The following is a 20,967-nucleotide window of genomic DNA, read 5'->3' as shown; positions in this document are numbered from 1 at the left end:
TATTCTGTAGATATTCTTTATCAGGTCAGAAGTTCCTCTCTAGTCCTAGTTTTCTTAGAGTTTGTATATGCATATAGGCATTGAATTTAGATTTTTTTCTGAAAGAAAAAGAGACAAAATCATGTGATTTTGATTCTTTAGCCTTTTAACATGACCAGGTGCATCAACTGAGTTTTGAACAATAAACGTGTCTTCCAGCATTGGAACAAACTCCACTTCGCCACGGGACTCAATTACTTTCATATACTATTTGCTATATTTTACTAAGCATTTTCACGTCCATGATCATGAAGGATACTAGGCTGCAATTTTATTTTTTTTGTATTGTTTTTGTTAAGTTTAGTATCAAAGTAATGCAAGCTTCTAAAATGCATTGGGAAGTGTTCAATCCCCTCCTATTTCTTGAAACAGACTATATAAAATTGGTGTTAATTATTCTTTAACCTCTTGGTAGAAATCTCCAGTGAAACCATTTGGGCCGAGAGATTTCTTTTGGGGAAATTTTTAAATTACACATTCAATTTCCTTAGTAATTATAGGACTATTCAAATTATTGATTTCATATTGAATGAGTTGTGCCAGTTTGCGTTTTTTCAGGAATTTGTCCATTTCATTTGTCAAATGTATACGTAAAGTTATTCTTAGTATTCTGTTATTATCTTTTTTATATCTACAGAATTTATAGTGATATGCCTTATTTTATTTCTGATATTGGTTATATGTGTGTCTCTCTCTTTCCCTCTCTCTCTTTTTCCATCTCTATATCCTCTTTTTGTCCATCTAGCTAGAGGTTTGTCAATTTCATTACCTATTCAAAGAACCAGCTTTTTGTTTCAATGATTTTCTCTAATATTTTTCTGTTTTCAATTCATTGATTTCTGCTCTTATGTTTACTATTTCCTTCCTTGTGTTTTCTCCAGGTTTATTTTGCTCTTATATCTTGAGATGGAAGTTTATTATTGATTTGAGACTCTTCCTCCTAACTAACATTAATATTCAGTGCTATAAATTTCCCTGAGCATTTCTTTGGCTACCTCCCTCCAAAATTAATATGTCACATTTTCACTTTTATTCAGTTCAACGCTTTTTGTTTTGGTTTTGGTTTTTCCTTGAGACTTTCTTTGACCCTCGGATTATTTAGAAGTTTGTCGTTTAGTTTCCAATTGCTGGAGATGTTCCTGTTATCTTTCTGTTACTGATTTCTAGTTTGATTTCATTGTGGTCAGTGAACATACTCTATATGATTTAAATTATTTTAAATGTGTAGAGGCTTGTTTTATGGCCCAATATGTGGTCTGTCTTGGCTTTTGTTCTGTCAGCACTTGAAATGGATGTGCATTATTCTGTTGTTAGGTGAAGCAGTCTGTAAATGTCGACTATATCCTGTAGGTTGATGTGTTGATTTCATCTCTCTCCTTGCTGGTTTTCTATTTAGTTGTTCCATCTATTGTTAAGAGGTGAAGTCTTCAGTTATAATTATAGATTTGTATATTACTTATTTCTATCAGTTTCTGCTTCACATATTGTGATGGTATTATTTGGTGCATGCAACTTTATTTCTGCTATGTCTTATTGTTGGATAGACTCTTTTTATCATTATACAATGTCCCACTAAGTCCATGGTAATTTTCTTTGCTCAATAGTGTACTTTACATGATATTAATATAGCACTCCTGCTTTCTTTTTAATGTTTGCATATATTTTCAGCCATAATGTATATTTTTTAATCCTCTTTCATGTGTCTTTTTAATCCACTTTGCAAATCTTTGTCTTTCAATAGCTGTGTTTAGAACACTTACATTTCATGTAATTATTGACGTATCAGGGATTAATTCTTCCATTTGTTTTTTGCTTTCTATTTGTTCCCTCTGCTTTATGTTTCTCTTTTATTTTTCACAACTTTCTGTGGGTTATTGGAATATTATTTTTCATGACTCCATGTTAATTTACCTAAACAGTTTTTGAGTGTATCTCTTTGTACAGTTTTTCAAATGGCTGCTTTTGATATTACATTATATATATTATCGCAGCCACAGTGTACAAGTTTTATCTGTCAAGTGAAGTATAGAACCCTCACCTCCTTTTACATCCCCAAATCTTCTTTGTTTGTAATTGTCTTAAATGTTTCCCTACATACATTGAGAACCACATCAGACACTGTTAAAATTTTTACTTCAACTGTCAAATATAATTTTGAAAACTCAAGAGGAGAAAGTCTATTGTATTTAATCATATTTTCACTCTTTCTGTTGATTTTTCCCTCCTCCCCATGTTACAAAATTCCTTCTTATGCCATTTTCTTTCTGGTAAAGGACTTCCTTTGGCCAATCTTTTAGGATAGACTTGCTGGTGAAAAATTTTAGTCTTCCCTCATTTGAGAATGTCTTGATTTTCTGGTCATTCCTGAAGAATATTTTCACTGGCTGTAGAATCCTGGACTGGCATTTTTTTGAGCACTTGAAAAAATCTGTGCCACTTCTTTCAGCCTCCATGGTTTCTGATGAGAAATCTGTCATTTTAATTACTTTTCCCCTACAGTTAAGGTGTTGTTTCTCTCTCACTATGTTTGAGATTTTTTTTCTTGTCTTTAGTCTTCTGAACTAGTTTTAGTTTGATTGGTGTGAATCTCTTTGGGTTTATCTTGTGGTTCTCGAATCTGCAGGTTTATGTATTTTGACAAATTGAGATATTTCCAGCTGTTATTTCTTCAAATATCTTTTCGGCCCACTCTCTTCTCCTAGGACTACAATAACACAAATGCCAGATCTTTTATAATAGTCCCACAGGTCCCTGGGTCTCTTTTCATTTGTTTTTTCAGTTTCTTTCGCTCTACTGTTCAGATTGGGTAATTTCTATCCTATTTACATTCAGTGGTTCTTTCTTCTATCCCTTCCACTCTGCTATCTAGTTTTTTATTTCAGTTATTCTATTTTTCAGTTCTAAAATTTCCATTATGTTCTTCTTTGAAACTTCTCTTTTTTTGCTGAGATTTTCTAATATTTTATTTGTTTCAAGAAAGTACACAATTGTTCACTGAAGCATTTTTATGATAGCTGCTTTAAAATTCTTATCAGATAATTCTAATATCTGTGTCACCTCAGCATCGGTATCTATCGATTGTCTCTTCTCATTCAGATTGATATCCTTCTGGTTCTTGGTATTAGATATGACTTTCTAAAGAAATCTGAACTTTGGGAGGATTACATTATGAAACTCTAGATTTTACTGAAGTCTTCTGTTTTAGCACGTCTCCTGACACCACTCCGGTGGGGTAAGTGGGTGATGCCTCACTGTCTGATGGGGGCAGAAGTCCTCACTCAGCCTCTGTGGCCATGAGGAGGTGGTGGGGTGGTGAAAGGGTTTCTCGTTACTGATAGGTGGGAGTGGGAGTCCAAGGTTATCATTAGTCCTTCAAAGATCCCAACCTGGCTTGAAAGGGCAAGGTGCCCCCTTAGTCTCCCCTCATGGCCTCTGATGTCACCATGGCAGGGAGTGGTGTGGGGGTGGCTCCTCTACCTCTAGACAGTGGTGAAACTCCTGGCTCTCTACCGGCCACCTCTGACACCAACCCAATAGAAAAGAGTTGAGCACCTTGCTACTGCTGATGAGAGTGGAAGTGCAAGCTGCCTACCTGGTTTCCAGTGACACCACGCAGAGGGGTGTGTGAGAGGAGCACAAGATCACCCCGTGGGTATGAACGTCCTGGCTGCCACTCAGCCTTCTCTGACACCAACTGTACAGAGAGATTGGGCACCCTCTTACCATCAGGTGAGGGTGAAAGTCTATTCTCCCCACTTAAGCTCTTTTGGAAGGGATGGTGGTAGGACCATAATTTTTTTCTGTGGTATTTGGCTACAAAAAACAGTTATTGATCCAAAGTTTCCTGTATTCCTGGGTCACCCTTTTCCTGGTCCATTGGCTAAAGAGAGTAGGCTTTTCTTGATGCTTTATCTGTCTGGATCAGTTAGCATTCCTGCATTGCCGGCTTCTCCAGCACCCGGTCTGCAATATATGCAGGAAAGAGAAAACCCAGGGAACTAACTTCAGTCTTATTCTTTGAATCCCGAGGTTGCTAGCCATTCTGCCTTCTTCCCTCTAACTTTCATAGTCTTCTTATGTGTGTTTTATATATAATGTTCAGGATGTTTGGTTGTACTTAGCAGAAGGAATAGGGAAAATTTTGCCTGCTTGATCTTTCTGGAAGCAAAAGCTAGAGTCACTTTTGAACTGTTTAATTCAATAATATATCCATTTAATCACTCTAAACTTTATCAGCCATTCTTCATTTTTGTTTCAGGGAGGTGCTGTTTTTACTCCAAAGTACTTTATATTGAAAAGGTAAGCTATATATATTGGGGCCAGCCCAGTGGTGAAGTTGTTGAGTTTGTGCACTCTGCTTTGCTGGCCCAGGGTTTGCAGGTTCGGATCCCAGGCACAAACCGACACAGTGCTCATCAAGCCATGCTGTGGTGGTGACCTACATACAAAATAGAGGAAGATTGGCACAGACGTAACCTCAGGGCCAATCTTCCACACCAAAAAAAGGTATGCTATACAAACTACAGATCAAGTCTACAAGGGAGCTTGGCATGGCAGTGCTCTTCTCCTAGGATTGAATCCATTCCCCTTTCACTTGTGGCCTTCCTATAAAAGTAACACTAAAAAAAACTACTAAAAATTATGACATATGATATTTCTAAAATACTATGGTTTAAATTTAATTAAATAAGACTTCTCAGTTTGGCAAGGCAAATGTAAAGCTTAAGAAATCTGAGCAAAATTGTTTCAAATGAAGACCTATCTGAGGTTGAAAGCAAGGAAGCAATATCCATTACTCTTGAAATGTGCAAAGGGATGGGGAACTGCATAAATATGACTGGATGAAGTGGTTTTTCTGTTATAGAAGTTTAAGTCTGGAATATATAGAAATATGAAGGATACACACAAAGCAAACAATATGAACTGTAATTGAAAATAACTTGAGCAATACCTATAAAGATCTCTGAGGAGTATATTATTATTATGTTAATATGACCAAAATGAAAATGACAATATATTTCTTATCATTTAAACTGGATCAATCTCACAAGGTAAATCTTTCCTCAATCTGCTCCAAAGACATGAAGACTTTGACTTTGCATGTTCTTTATCTTCTAGATAACTGTCTTGACTCACTTACTCAATACACATTTCTCTGTGCCACAATTACGTCACTTTCCTTGTGGACACCCTGTTTTATGACACTGGTTTTCAAACTTTAAATGTCTAAGAATCACCTAGGGTGCTTTTTAAAAGTCATGATTCCTTACCTTATTTCCAAGAATACTGATTGTCTGAGGTTGGGCTCAAGAGTCTGCATTTTTAAGAAATTCTTCATATAATTCTTATTCAGGTGGTCTACAAATTACACTGTAAAAATCACTGCACTAAATGATTTTAATAGTCCCTTCACTGCTCATACTCTGTTGCACTCGGCATTTTGGTCACTGAGTTTTTAAAGGAATCCCAGAACTTCTGGGAATCTTGAGCCAACCAGCTTATCCAGCCAGTTTATCCAGCTAACTAGCACACAGCCAACCTTTTCTAGTAGGTTGTGTTTCCCCAGGATGGGAATTTCAGTCATTCTTAACAAGCTATTTTTAAAGAAACTTTTTCTACCTGGCTAGACACCCACAACCCAGTTCAAGGATATATATTTATCTCCAAGAGTGTTGCTCTGGGTCAACTAGAGAACTAGGGAAGATTATTTTATCTGAAATACTGTTAGAATACTTCGATGCCGTATATAAGAAATCTGAATTGTTGGTATCTTTTTGCAAGTTTATGTAAGTAAAATAAGATTTTTGATTAAGACAATTTTGTATATTTACAACTTATATTTAATTTGATTTACTCTTTTATTTAATATGTTTCCTTAGTTTGGGTTGACTCTCTTGAACTCCTGCACAGTCATCGATAAGCATTAATCACACACTAATAACTATATGATAAATGCCATCACTGCATTATACTCCAGCAAAGTGTTAAGCCAAATATTATTATCTTGCCTACCAAGTCTCGGTAGAGCTGGGTTTATTTCACAGGAAGCCTTAAAACAAATCCAAACTTCTGTTTGCTCCCTTTTTAACATCTAGAGAGATCCAATATTAAATCTACATGAAACATGGAATTTGCTTTGCTTACTGATAAGTGAACAGGTTAGAAGACAAAATAGAGACAATGTAGTGTGAGTCCTAAGTAACTGAAGGACAAAGACCTAAGTATTCGTATGAAGGACATTTCTAACCTTGTGTTGATTTTTCGTTCTGACTCACAGGAAGCTAATACATACAATTTAACTTACCTCATCATTTATATGGGAAGCATAGTCTGGGTCTCTACTGGTTCTTCTCCCTAAATTAAATAAGAAAGAAAAAAAGAACGTGTCAAAACGGCCAGCTAATCAGAATATTTTAACAGTCTGTATAAAGAGAAAACAAGAACTCAAAAATCAAACAAAAAAGTTCAAAGAAAAAAATGCTGGAAGAAATTGTCCAAGATCTTCCTGGAGCTAAGCTGTTCGAAACAGCCTTCAAAGGAAGTCAGCACCAAAAACCGTCTAGAATCGAGGGGAGAGCATCAAATACTGATGTGTAGAATATAACCTCACCCATTAAGAAATCAACTTAACCCTGATAAATGTAGCTGTTAACCCACAGCTACAAAACTGCTGGGCGTTAAACATCCAGTAGGGACGTCCGTCGCCATCTCTCAGTTCTCATTCTGTGGCATTTAATATTCTATCTGCATGTTTTCCAGGAACTGAACCAAACCGGTTGCAAGTAAAGCCCTAACACAGCACCACCATTTCTAAATCAGCCGGATTACCTTCCTGATGCACAGACATCTTCAGGATGTTATGTGTTGAATCATTTGGACTGGAAGACATCTTCAAATAAGTTTCTGACACCAAAACAATGTTCAGTATGGAATTCAGATTCCTATTCTCTAGTGATTCCAACTTGGAAAAACATTGAGAAAAATTTCTCAAGTCAAAAACTTTCCATATAAAAAATTTTGGAGAAAATCGCAATGGAAATGGAATAAAATATTGCTACCGCTTACGGCCCATCTACACAGTAACTGTAATTTTAAGAAGTGTTAGTATATATTCCGAAAATACAGAAAATACAAACCTACCATTTGTACAGCTTTTTTTGTTCTTTCCCAGTTTTTTTCATTGTGATAAGAGCTACCATTTTAACCATTTTTAAGTGTACAGTTCAATGGCATTACACACGTTCACAGTGTGGAACCAACATCACCACCATCCACCTCCAGAACTATTTTCATCTTGTAAAATTGAAACTCTATACCCATTAACAACTTCTCACTCCAGCCCAAGGCAACCACGATTCTACTTCCTGTTTCTATGATTTTGACTCTTCTAAATTCCCCACATACGTGGAATCACACGGTGTTTGCCATTGTGTGAGCGCCTTATTTCACATAGAATAATGTCCTCAAGGTTCATCATGTTGTAACATAGGTTAGAATTTCCTTCCTTTTTAAGGCTGAATAATATTAAATTGTATGTGTATACCACATTTTGCTTATCTATTCATCCGTTCATGAACATTTGTGTTGCTTCCACATTTTAGCTCTTGTGAATAATGCTGCTATCAACATGGGTGTACAAATATCTCTTTAAGATCCTCCTTTCAATTAGTTTGGGTATATATCCAGAAGTGGAATTGCTGGATCATATGAGAATTCTATTTATAGTTTTTTGAGGAACCAGCAAACTGTTTTCCACAGCAGCTGTCCCATTTTACATTCACCAACAGTGCACGAGGTTTCCAGTTATTCCACATCCTCCCCAACTCTTACTTTTTGTTTTTTTCATAGTAGCCATCCTAACGGATTTGAGTGACATCTCATTGTAGTGTTTTCATTTCCCTAATGGTTATGATGTTCAGCATGTTTTCATGTTCTTATTGGCCATTTTTACACCTTCTTTGCAGAAATGTCTATTGAAGCCCTTTGCCCATTTTTGAATCAGATTGTTTGTTTTATTGTTGAGTTTTAGGACTTCTCCATATATTATGGATCAGATATATGACTTGCAATTATTTTCTCCCATTCTGTAGGCTGCCTTTATACTGTTTATAGTATCTTTTGATGCAAATTTTTTTAAATATTCATAGGTACATTTGTCTATTTCTTTTTTCTTGCCTGTGTCTTTGGTGTCATAGCCAAGAAACCAGCGCCAGATCCAACGCTGTGAAAGCTTTCCCTGTTTCCTTCTAAGAGGTTTATCGTTTCAGGTGTTACGGTTAGGTCTGTGATCCATTTTGAGTTAATTTTTGTATGTAGTGTTAGGTAACGGTCCAACTGCATTCTTTTGCATGTGAATATCCAATTTTCCCAGCACTATTTGTGGAAAAGACTGTTCTTTCCCCACTGAATGGTCTTGGCACCCTTGTAAAGAAATCATTTGACTATGTATGTCAGAGTTTATTTCTGGGTTCTCTATTCTATTCCATTGATCTCTAAGTCTGTCTTTATGCCAGCAATACTGTTTTGATTACTGGAGCTTTGTGGCAAGTTTTGAAATCAGGAAGTGTGAGTCCTCCAGCTTTGTTCTCTTTCAAGATTAACTGGCTATTTGAGGTCCCATGAAAAGCCATATGTATGATTAGGATGGGTTTTTCTATTTCCTCAAAAGACATCATCGGAATTTTGATGAGAATGGCACTGCATCTGTACATCACTTTGGGGAGTATTGATAGCTTACCAATGTAAAGTCTTCCAATTTACTAACTTAGGATGTTTTTGCATTTATTTATACCTTTTTAAATTTCTTCCAACAATGTCTTTAGTTTTATTTGTACAAGTCTTTCACCTCCTTGGTTAAGTTAATTCTTAAGTATTTTATTCTTTTTGATGCTACTGTAAATTGAATAGTCTTCTTAATTTCCTTTTCAGATTATTCATTGTTAGTCTACAAAAACGCAACTGATTTTTGTGGTGACTTCGTATTCTGCTACTTTGCTGAATGCATTTATAGGTTCTAACTGGTTTTTGGTGGAATTTTTAGGGTTTTCTACATATAAGATCATATCATCTTCGAACAGAGATAATTTTAATTCTTCCTTTCCAATTTGGATTCTTTTTATTTCTTTTCATGTGCTTAACTCATCTGGCTAGACCTTCCAGCATTATGTTAAAGTGGCAAAAGTGGCTATCCTTGGTAAATAACAGTAGATATAACTCACATAAACAAAAGCTCTTTTAAGTTCCTAGTAACTGTTAAGAGTATAAAGGGGTCCTGAGAGTTAAAAGTTTGAAAAGTGCTATTTTAAGTATAAACTGAATCGAAATACGTGCACATGCGAATGTATAAGAATGTTCACAAAGTACTATTGGGAATAACTAGGAAACCAAAATCATCTCAAATATCAAGAAACAGTAGAATGGATATTCACAATGTGGTATAATCATACCACATATTATATTTAGCAACAAAATCTAATGAATTTTCCAATAGTGTGCAAAAACATGGATAAATCTCCAAAACTGTTTAGCAAAAAAAGGCAGAAACTGTAATATTTCAATTATATAAAGTTAATTATGGAAAGCCAAAGTATGCTACTTATGGATGAATACTTAAGGGCATTTATTGTTGGGAGACAATTCTCCTTGGCTCTCTCGTGTTTCTGTGCATCTTGCAAGTAACACACTGACCGCTCTTTGTTCTGGATTATCTTTTCAAGGATCTTGGTTGAGTGAAAAGCCTTGGAAGATGGAGACAGTGTCTCTTTCTGGAGCAAAAGGTAGGTTTGCTTACAGTCTTGGAAGATGGGAGCAGTGTCTCCCTCCAGAGCAAAGGGAGCGAATAATTACTGACCAACACAAAAGACTAAAGTTCCCTAAGCTTAAACTGCTCTCCTGTGTTGCAACCCATCACACATGCAGGTATTATCTGGCCCTCTTTGTGTTAATCTGTGGCAACCTGGGCTTGGGAAAGTGGCACAAAATGCGGCTACTCTGGTTACAGTTAATACTGTGAGTAATAAATTGTCCTTTATCTCTGATCCAATATCCATACCTATCTCATGTCTTCTACCAGTATCCACGAAACTGTGACGGATTACCTGCTAACTTCCAAGTTCAGTAAAATCTCAAACCTATCACAGTTCTTGACAATGACCATCAATATAATAATGATAACGATGGTGATCATGGCTAACATTTGTTGATTCTCTATTGTCAAGAAATCTACAGTACTGTGGAGGAAACAGACCAAAAATTGTGATAAAAGCTATAAAACAGACAGAGTTGAGAAATGGGAGTGGGGGGGAGGAGCTGTAGTTTAGATATGAGAAACTCTGAAAATCTGAGGGAGTATATTTATACTGATATCTGAAGGTCGAGAGGATGCAAGCCATTTGAGAACACATACAGGCTGGAAGGCAGGAACAATGTGAGGTGTTCAAAGAAGTGAAGGTGAGGCTAGAGATAAATAGGTAAATGGCAGAGGGGCAGGAGAAGATGCTGGACAGGCATGGTGCGGGGACAGTTTGTGGAGGACCCGGTACACGTGGATTTTTCTCCAAATGAAGCAATATGCTATAAAAAAGCTTTTAAATAGTATTTACATTTACAGTTTATAAAAAGCACTAGTTGCTGAGTGGAGAAGGGGTTAAAAGAAATCAAGCACGGAGGAAGGAGACAAATTATGAGGCTGTCGCACTGAAGCGCAGGAGATGCCAGCAGTCTGCACAGGAGTGGGGTGGTGCATGTGAAGACACGTAAACGGATTACAGATATTGAGTAAAAATTTGAAACAAACTGCTGTCAAATTTCAGATGTCCAAGTTGAGGGGCAAAGAGGACGGAAGCAACCCTAGGATTGAGCAATTCAAGAAGATTCCATTTAATGAAATGGGGCAGATTATTAATGGTGGGCAATTAATATAGCAGGAGCTGCGGGCCGCCCACAAATATCCTTTGTCTGCCTTCTTCTTTACTAACAAAACCCGAATTATGTGATGCAGCAATATGCTCTAACAAAAAACACCCAAAAAACAAAAGCCACATTTCCTAGCCTTCCTTGCCACTTAAGAATAAGACACAGATTCAAAGCTATCAAATATCATATAAATGGTACTGAGGTCTATCTCACGAGGTTTGTGTAAGCATTAAATGAGATAACGCATGTAAATTGCTTCACGAAGTCATTGGCACATAGGAAGTCAATGAACGTTGGTTATTCTTGTTGATATTATTATTAGGATATGTTTTATTCTTTCATTAATTTTCAAAACTGTCTTAAATTCTTTGGGATAAGTTTTAGAGTGTCAGAATAAAGACAAAATTCTTTTTTGTACCGAGATCTCCTTGATGCAGGATCTGTCATTAAAAAGTTAATAGTTATTGTAAATCAAGTATGAAAACTAACAAACTTTAACTAACTATAGCTCTATTACTAACTTTCCTGAGTGCAGGTTTTCTCATCTAAAAGATTAAAAATGTAAGTAAAAATTATTTGAAAAATCTAAAGCTTCATAGGGTTCTACCCATAAATACTGTCTAGATGCACAGCGCCAAACTCCGCAATGTCTTGACCACGTCTCATTGGATTTTTGAATGAAAAGGAGACCAAGCTAACAAACTCATATACTGAGTAAAGAATGGGCTGCTAAGAAATACATGTCTTGCTTCACCAAGTATTCCCCTGGAGCACTGACTCATGGAGGCTTTTGTTTTCTCGAGGACAAAAACAGTCACGATTACGCAGAAGAACTAAATACAGTCCCAAGCACAGAGCAGACAAGTGCAAGCCCTAAGCTAGGGTTCAAAGAGTATTCATAATTCTATTTTTTAGAAGAGAAAGTTGAAAAACTGCAAGTACTAACTCCTCCCTCCTATAACTATTTTTGCTCCTTTTAACACAAAACAACTAGTTGAAAAAGCATTTTCAAACCGGGACCAGGACTTGATGCAATGTGTTCGTTTGAGAAAGTGTTAAAGGGACGCTAGGGTTCCTCCAGATTATCTCCTACGGCTACTAGTTCTCTCTTAACACCCTCATTCAACCTGCTGCTTCCTTTCCCCAGAAGTAACAACTGTTCTCTTCTTTGGTTAACGCTTGCTGATTTTTCACATTTTGTCAGTTTTGACATCGTCCTCTCAGGCCTGGCCTGAAACCTCCTCACCTGCTCCCCGGGTTGGCCTCCTACCTGCTCCCTCTCTGGGAACCTCGGCCAATTACACCTCGCTCCATAGGGGAGCACACTTTGTATAAACTCTATCCTTTTCTGAAAAGCAGAAAGATTAAAGAGGATAGATGTGTTTCCTCTCACACTATGCTCCCTCTCACACACAATGCTCACTAGCTCCCTCTGGCTTGCACACACACAGATGTTCACACATGCCATAGACGAAGACACACTTTCACACTCAGTGAGTCTAAAAAGCTGCGACAATTATGCCTAATCACCAAACTTCTGTCAAAACAGAGACCTGGCTGAAGAGGCAGGAGCTGAAGCCAACACCTCTAAGTCAGCTGCTTGTCATTCCTCCAACTTCCTCTAAAATCAACGGACATGACTATAGTCTTCCTATGGGCTAGAAACCAGATATGACGGGGTTAATGCCAATCACTTGGAGAAACACAAAATATGAGATAAAAGTAAAACCAGGCCAAAGACTGAGCTTTGAGAGCACATTACTAAGAACACACACCCCAGCAAATGCAGAAGCCAAAAATAGCCCTTGCATTTACCAAATGGTCATCTCACTTTACACTCCCTCCAGCAGCATAAAATAAATACATGCGATGAAATATCCCCTTACTAAAGGACAGGTGGTTTGGTTAAATACAATGCTTAATGTAGATGGAAAGATGCAAGCAACTTTACATTCAACTGTAAAACTGTCTTTTCCGAAGCTGAATGAATCATTAATCAGCCAAAGGTGAATATTTCAAATCATAACTTCCCTACAACATCAACCAGTCAATAGTTCGATTTCAGCGACACTGGCATTTTACTACAGTCTTTGTTTACATAGCTATTTAAATTTTCTTTTACACTTTGCCCTGAGAATTTCATTTTAAAAATTATTAGATAGTGGGGAAAATAGCTAATTGGAGATCACTGATTGCTTAATATGTTCAATTGTGAAGAAAATAACCTCAGAGAAAACATAACGAAACCCAGAAATATCTCATTAACTACTATGTCAAAAAGGCAAAATGTTCACATTCTCTCTCTGGGAAGAAATCTTATCACATGTAAATCAATTGTTTAACTTTCTCATATTTACTCTTTAAAGGCAATTTCGGAAATACATCATATACAACATGTAGGCTTACCGATATCAGTAAATTTACTTTAAGAAATCCATTTATATTTTAAAACACAGAAATGAAAGTAGCTCCTAAAAATTCATGTGGTGGAACCCAGCCTTTTTCAGGCTTCTTCAATCAGCACTTTTGTTTTCATAACCGTGTCATTAAACTCCAGGAAGAAACATATTTTTAGAACTGGGCTTTGAAAAATTCATTCGATTGTCACTGTTAAAAAATATATTTTCAGGGACCTGCCGAGTGGCGCAGCGGTTGATTGCCCACGTTCTGCCTTGGTGGCCCGGCATTGGCTGGTTCGGATCTTAGGCGTGGACCTATGCACTGCTCATCAAGCCATGCTGTGGCAGGCGTCCCACATATAAAGGAGAGGAAGATGGGCACGGATGTTAGCTCAGGGCCAGTCTACCTCAGCAAAAAGAGGAGGATTGGAGGCAGATGTTAACTCAGGGCTAATCTTCCTCAAAATAAATAAATAAATAAATAATTTAAAAACAAAAACAAAATACATCTTCATTCAATGCCGTTTTTATATAACCCTAGTAATAACACAGCTCTCAATAATAGGCAATAAAACCAGCCTAGCAAAATAACAGAAACATTTAGAAAAATACGAGTCATCTGAATGGCCTGGATCACCCTGCTGCTTAGGCTCTGCTCACGCCAGTGCCACATTCCTCTGCTGCTTGGGTTCTGGACCTATGAAGAAAACGGGAAGCAAGAATACGGGCAGGATGCGGTTACTAGACCCGCTCATGATATATAAGGTATTCCACATCAATATCTTTTTCTCCTATCTCCACCAATATCAGTGGCAAAATCTGCAATCACAACAAGGGGGAATATCAATAAATTACAAAGGCCTTTGCCAAGAAAAAGGAAAACTGAAATCATCTTGGGAAAAATTCTAAAACCTTCCTGGGATGGCCCCAAGCTGCTGGATCAGCTCATGCTGAAGTAAGACTAATTGCAGTACACATTCTAGGAAGTAAAATCATGCTGATGTGAACTTAGATCATACTTTTCTAACACCTGAAAGAAAGTAATGGGCAATCTCTGTAACGCCATACTGATAGTTTTTCCTTCATTATACATAGAAAGTTACATGCTCCACATTTTTTTCCTCCACTCTTCCCTCAGTGAAGAATGTATTTCTGTACCTTCTCATAACTTTACTTCAGAAGACCTAATCATAAGGAATTAGTGAATGCTTTAAAGGAAAAAAAAAATCTATTTCGACCTTTGGATTACTGAAACTACAACAGAAAGTAATTCTCAGCAAAGGAGGAAACTATTAAATAAGTATAGAAAGGGGATTCCAACTTTATACACCTGAAAGTCATTTAACTTCTTTTGCACCACTCAATACGAATCATTTTCCCTAACAACTAAAGTTATTGTATTGTTTAGCAGAGCCATTAGTTAAAGTTTTCATTAGTTATATTTCCCTCTATCTTTAAAATATTTTTTGATTTTAACAAGAGGGGAGTTCCTTCAAGTGACACCATCAAGAACCTGCAAAGACAACTGACAGAATGGGAGAAAATATTTGCAAATCACATATACAGAATACATAAAGAACTTGTACAATGCAGTAATAAAAAGACAAACGATTCAATTTTTCAAATGGGCAAAGGATTTAAAAAGACATTTCTCCAAAGAAGATATGTGAATGGCCACAAGCATAGGAAAAGATACTTGGCACATTAGTCATTGGGAAAATGCAAACCAAAACCACATTGAGATCCACTTCACAACCACTAGGATGGCTATAAATAAAAGACAGACAATAACAAGTGTTAGTGAGGATGCGGAGAAATTGAAACCCTTATGCATTGCTGCTAGGAATATAAAATGGTGCAGACACTTAGAAACAGTTTGCCAGTTCCTCAAAATGTTCAATATAGAGCTTCACATGATCCAGCCACTCTACTCCTAGGTATACACCCAAGAAAAATGAAAACATACGTTCATACAAAAACTCGTACATGAATGTTCATGGCAGCATTATTCATAGTAGCAGAAAAAGTGGAAACAACTCAAATGCCCACCAACTGATGAATGGATCAAGTGTGGCATATCTATACAACGGAATGTTACTGGGCAATAAAAAGAAATGACGAACCAATACAAGCTACAATACGGATGAACTTTAAAAATATTATGCTAAAGCAAAGAAGCCAGTTACAAAAGATCACATTCTGCTGGTCTATTTACATGAAGTGTACAGACCAGGTAAATCTAGAGAGACGGTGAATAGATGAGTGGCTGCCTGGAGCTGGGGGTAGGCAATGGGAAGTGATGGCTAAGAAGTTTCTATTTGGTATGATGAAAATATTCTAAATTTAGATTATGGTGAGGATTGCAAAACTCTGTGAATATACTAAAAACCATTGAATTGTACACTTGAAATGGGTGACATCTACGGCATGTAAAGTATATCTCAACAGAGCTGTTAAGAAAGGGAAGGAGGATCCAATGACGCATTGTATTTCTTGGGGCGTTTGAAGACTGAATAGTAAAACTGCTTAGATCTTTCATCACTTAGAAAAACTGTTTCCATGTGTAGATCTAATACTAAACAAGACATAAAAACCAGTGTCAATGAGGTAACTGGGTGTCATTTGAGGGTCCCGGAGATAGACTCAGAAAAATATGTGCATTTTTAGGAAAATGTGTGCACTGAAACAGAGCCAGCGAATATAAATCCGTACAAAGGCCTTCGCAAATAATAAGCAAATATTTCTCACTGGAAATAAAGATGCACTGAACGTTGGTAAAACAGCAGCGTTCCCAAGCGCCTAAGGATCCCAAGGTGATCCACCTTAGATTCTGCCCCTCCTGTAATTAAGAAGGGTCTCAAAGCGTGAGCGGTAATCAGCAAATAAAGAGAGGCAAAAGGACTCAAGCGAGGGCCGGCTCCGCACACACGGGGCCGCTGTCATGCACCCACGGCTGCGGCTCTCGGTGGGGATCCTTTCTTCCCGGCGCCCGGGGTCAGAGGCCCGGGCCCCTCAGCTCCCACGCTCGGCGCGCTCGCCTCGCCTGCCTGCATCACCTCACCGCCCCGCGGCCAGGGGAGCAACGAGGGTGGTCTCGGCACCCCGGGGGTCACGGGACACAGGTCCCAAGCTTGCGGGAGAAGCAGGGGAAATCGCGGGGCGCCACCCCCGCCCCGGGCAGGGGCCGTTCCTCTCGCAGTCCCCGTCTCGCGCAAGGCGCGCCGTTCCGCGAACGTCCCCGGGATCCAGGCCGCGGAGCCGCCAACGTCCCCCGGGGTCGCTGCGCGCATGGTGGCGGGGTCCGCGCGGAGCCCGATCTGCCCCTGCGCCCTTCCGCCGGCTCCCACCTTTCTCCTGCACCATTTCCAGGACGTCTGGGTCTCCCATCTTCGCCAGCTCGTTGATGACACTGCCCGAGGGGCGGCAGGGAGAGGACCACTGCGACTGGCGGCGAGATCGGGGGCAGAGAGTGAATCGGATCGTGGGCTGCCGGGGTTCCTGGTCCGGGACCCAGCCCACCAAGGTCTCCTTTGTCTCCTCCGGGAGGACGTCGCGCTCCCCGTTGTCCACCGCACTCGGCTTCCTCAGCCCCTGGGGCTTCCTCTCCAGCCGGTACTTCCACTTGGTGCCCGGCGTCCACTTCCTCTCCGTCCTCTCCCGGTAGCGCGCCCGGGACCCCTCCCAGTACCTCTCCCGGAACGTGCGGGGCGGCCGGCCTCCCGGCCTCTCCGCCTCCTTTCCACTCCCGCTCTCCCGCGCCTCTCCCCGCCCCTCCCTCCTCCTCTCGACCTCGGGGGCAGCCATCTCCCCGCCCCCCGGCCCGCCCGAGCCGCTCGGCCCCGGCTCCGCCGCCTCCTGGGGGCCGGTCCCCTCGCCTCCCTCCTCGGAGCCTGTCTTCTCCCGTCCCCACTCGGGGCTCGCCGCCCCCCGGCTCTCTTGGCCGGTCGGCTCCATTGTCAACAAGCCTCGCTGGTCCCATTCCCCCGGGTCGGCCCCCGTCCCGGACTCCTGGTACCCCGCGGCTGCCGCCTCCCCTGTCTCCGAACCCTCCTCCTCCGATCCCCGCCGCCGGGCCAGCTGCGCCCTCAGCCAGTTGGCCTGATCCTCCTCCATCTGCCCAGCCTTGCGCCTTCGCAGGGTGGCACTCGCAGGGAACCCCCTCCCACTTGGGAAGTTATTTTTTGTCGGGTGGGAAAAAGCCCCGTTTCCTTAAGGAACACCCCGCCCCGCCCCTTAAGACCCGCGCCTCCAAGATTCTAGCAGCCCCCTCCTTTCCTCCCGCGTCGGGCGAGTGGATTTTGATTTTTCTCCTGGTTTCTGGACGCCGAACTGGATCTTTGTTTAATACAGTTGGGGGAAAGTCATATATTTTGGCCTGAATTTGAATTTAATCTTACCCCTTAAAAGTTGGATGGCGTTGGGCAAGATTCTATAAGCTTCAGTTTTCTCATCTTTAAATGAGAACGATAGCAGTTCCAACCTCGTAGGGGTGTTTCGAAGAGCAGGTGTAGCATCCTGGCATAATGTGCTAACAATTTAGCTGCTCTCAGAACTAACCCATGTACGCTGAGCCCTGGTCCACCTCCAATGTCCTTAGCGACTCCGGCGCTTCAACCTCAAGCAGCGTGAATGGTCCCATTCTTCACAGGCTCCTCTGAATTGGTTCTGTGTTGTTGAGACCCTGTCCACTGCCAGCTCCCTGATAATTGAGAGATAAGAAGAATTACTGTCTAATGGGGAGAAATATGGATGACCGATGATGAGCTAAGGGTGAGGTGCAGATCTGAGCTGAGGGCCTTGAGATGCTGAGGAGGGAGGGAGCTTGGGACAGGGATGGGAATGACAAGGAGGAGATGACCAAGGAACACTTGACCTTTCTTCAGTTCTAAGCTACTCTATTTTTTCCCCTTTCTGTTGACATTTTAGAACTGAGAATTATCTTTTATAGGTGAAGAAACAGGCCTAGAGAGAAGTGTTTAGGGGAAGGTCATGGTTAACTGTGGAACTAGAAATCACGTTTTATTTCTGTACCTTGCTATCTGTTCCCTATTAAAACCTCTGGGAATACATCAGTTCTGGTCAAGTGATTTGAAATTAGGTAATTCCTTACTTGATGCATTTGGAATTATGTTTGAAATGCCAGTATACATGTGACAAAGAAATGAAAAGCAATAGGATATATTGGAATATATGAGGAAGCCATTTGGTTTAAAACTAATTCGGCCTGACCTTGTTTTTCCAAAAGTGCCTGACGTGGCCTGTTAAGCATGCACTGTACGTCTGCTTTAAACATTTTCTATATCCCAAAGACAAGAATGATGCCCTTAAAGATGGAGATGTAGCTCCCCCCATATTGGCATTTCTTTAAGGATAAGCATCTCTTCCTGGAAACTAAAGATTAATTACTGACCTGCTGTGCTCACCTTGTGACCACTGACCTGCTGACCACCGACCTGCTGTGCCAGTTAAGCATCTGGTGACAGCAGTAAAAGAGATAGTCCTGTCATGTTTGATGTATGCACTTTGTTCCAAGATGCTATATAACCACTCTGTACACCTCACTTCTTCGATGCCCTTCCTTCCTTGGGGAAAGAAGGTCCCGAGCTATAGTTCTCAAATGTGGCTCAGAATAAACTCATCTCAATTTTGATTTGTAGATTGACTATGGATTATTTGCATCAACATGTAAGTCAAGCAATAGACTTGCACATAATTATAATAAATTGCTGCTTGCATTACAAGTATTTGTTTTTACCTCTTGATTATTAATCATTGTTTGATTCTAATAAAATGTTTACAACGTGATTTGTTTCATGTTCTTCCTGTATACCAGGTACTCTGCTAGGTGCTGTGGATATTGTAATTTAACAGACGAGAACAGTCTTTGCTTTACATAGAATAAATAAAAATAAACACAATAAAATTATTTTTCTATAATTTTATAAATTATGCGTTTTACATTTCTTGATTCTGCACCATGTTCTAAGTAGCACTGTAAGATGACATTCAATGTTCACATTTTGCACGAAATTAAATGGAATATTTGAATGCTGAATTAGTTGATATTTTATCAACTTCCAGTAAACTTTGTTAACAAAAAGTTGAAAGCTCCTTGTGTTCTTTTGGTGAAGGTCTCTATCTTATCCACACCTCTTTAGATCTGGAGAAATTTTCTCTGTATTCTTATCACTAACAAATTTTATGTTGCTTATCCATTCATAATTTTAGGATCTGTCCATTTCCTCCATCGCTACGCCCTGCCTCTTTAGACACAATCTTAAACCATAACATTTCCAGAAGGATGTTCTGAATCATGAATACCTGTTCCCTTAATGTAATTGACCACACAGTTAAGTATTGGATTGGGGTCCAAAAGTTGTCTTTTCTAGCTCTCAAAATGATTTCAGCCTGTGTTTCAATGCTATTACAATCAGCTAATAGTGCCTTTTTTAAAAAAAAAATGCCCTTTGTGTCCTATACTAAGGATGGTATACAAAAGTATTCAAATGATAATAGAAACACAGCCGTAAAGATATAAATGGTGATACTTAGGAAAGTAAACTGTCAACTGGAAGCTCAAGATACTTGCTTGCCAACAGAGAAGTAAAAGTGTGAATTTGCTATGGGAAAAGCCCTTTAGGGGGGTCTGTATACAATGTGAGAAAGCCTGAGCTGTATGAAAGGTAAATGTGTACATGTGAGGGACACCTGCATGGGAATATTTCTTATTCTGGCAGCCTGACTGAATAGATGGATTTAACTCTGAAGAGGGGAAGTTCATGACCTCAACTCTGGAGGCCAGAAAAGGCTCCAGGAGGTCATCTAATGCATCCTTCTCCCCCCTGGTGTTTAAAGCTAGGATATGGCCCCTCGGTTCTGTGATCTGGATTAATCTACTTTCTCAATCTCTCCACATATCAAGACTTTAACTCCTAGAATGTATTTCTTCCTCCTTTTGGGCGACCAGGCATTCATTATTTTTTTAAGCCACTAAAAATTTCATTTATCCATATATTTTCAACATCACTACCATCCAGGTAAAATAGTGTGCTCTAATGTATGGAGCTTTGAATCAGGAGTCAAAAGACCTGCATTCTATCTCTGTCTCTGTCCCTTAATGAGCCAAACAGCACAGTGACCGGGAACAGATGACTTTGCTTCTTTGAGCTCCAGGTCCTCCATCTGTGACTATTAAGGCTGTTAGCCATTCCGCCCACTTCCCAAAGTTGATAAGAAAGTCAAACAAATCACACTCATGAAAGGGCTTTGGAAACAATAGAAATGTAACAAACATGAGAAAGTTTTATTGACTGGCAGAAGGAAGGTTATCAATTTACCAGTAAGTAGGATCACTAGGTGTGGGGATTGTTTTCTCCTCAAAACGCTGCTTTAACTGTTTCTCTGGAATTTGTAGGCTCTTTCTGACTCCATACAGATTCCTCATTCAGTACCCCCTGGTTTCAGAGGCAGGGCGAAGTCTCTTTATTTGCAAAATTTCTCTCTTTGAATCCTGACTTTTTTAAGCCCTAGTCCTGTTTACTAGCACTTTCATTGCTGCCCACCCTCTTGCATTCTTCCCTCTCCTAGAAAAAGCTCCCTTTACAGGCTGGCCTCT

The 20,967-nt window shown here is 39.7% G+C and overlaps 1 protein-coding gene across 2 annotated transcripts in view; it reads right to left on the bottom strand.

Annotated features, from left to right (window-relative positions):
• Window positions 1-17,544, bottom strand: part of ANO5 (anoctamin 5) — a 96,157-nt gene extending 78,613 nt beyond the window's left edge. For both annotated transcript variants that reach the window (XM_005612220.4, XM_070273438.1), the window contains exons 1-2: window positions 16,700-17,544; window positions 6,344-6,393 (exon numbers count right to left, since the gene is read on the bottom strand). In XM_005612220.4, the coding sequence (XP_005612277.3) occupies window positions 6,344-6,393; window positions 16,700-17,465 (816 nt within the window). In that variant the 5' untranslated portion in view covers window positions 17,466-17,544. The remainder of the gene's footprint in view (window positions 1-6,343; window positions 6,394-16,699) is intronic.
• Window positions 17,545-20,967: the final 3,423 nt, after the last annotated feature.

Source organism: Equus caballus, chromosome 7 (genome assembly GCF_041296265.1).
Source record: "Equus caballus isolate H_3958 breed thoroughbred chromosome 7, TB-T2T, whole genome shotgun sequence".
Lineage (NCBI taxonomy): Eukaryota > Metazoa > Chordata > Mammalia > Perissodactyla > Equidae > Equus > Equus caballus.
The sequence above is the reverse complement of the archived record's forward strand: the minus strand, read 5'-3'. Positions and strand labels throughout refer to the sequence as shown.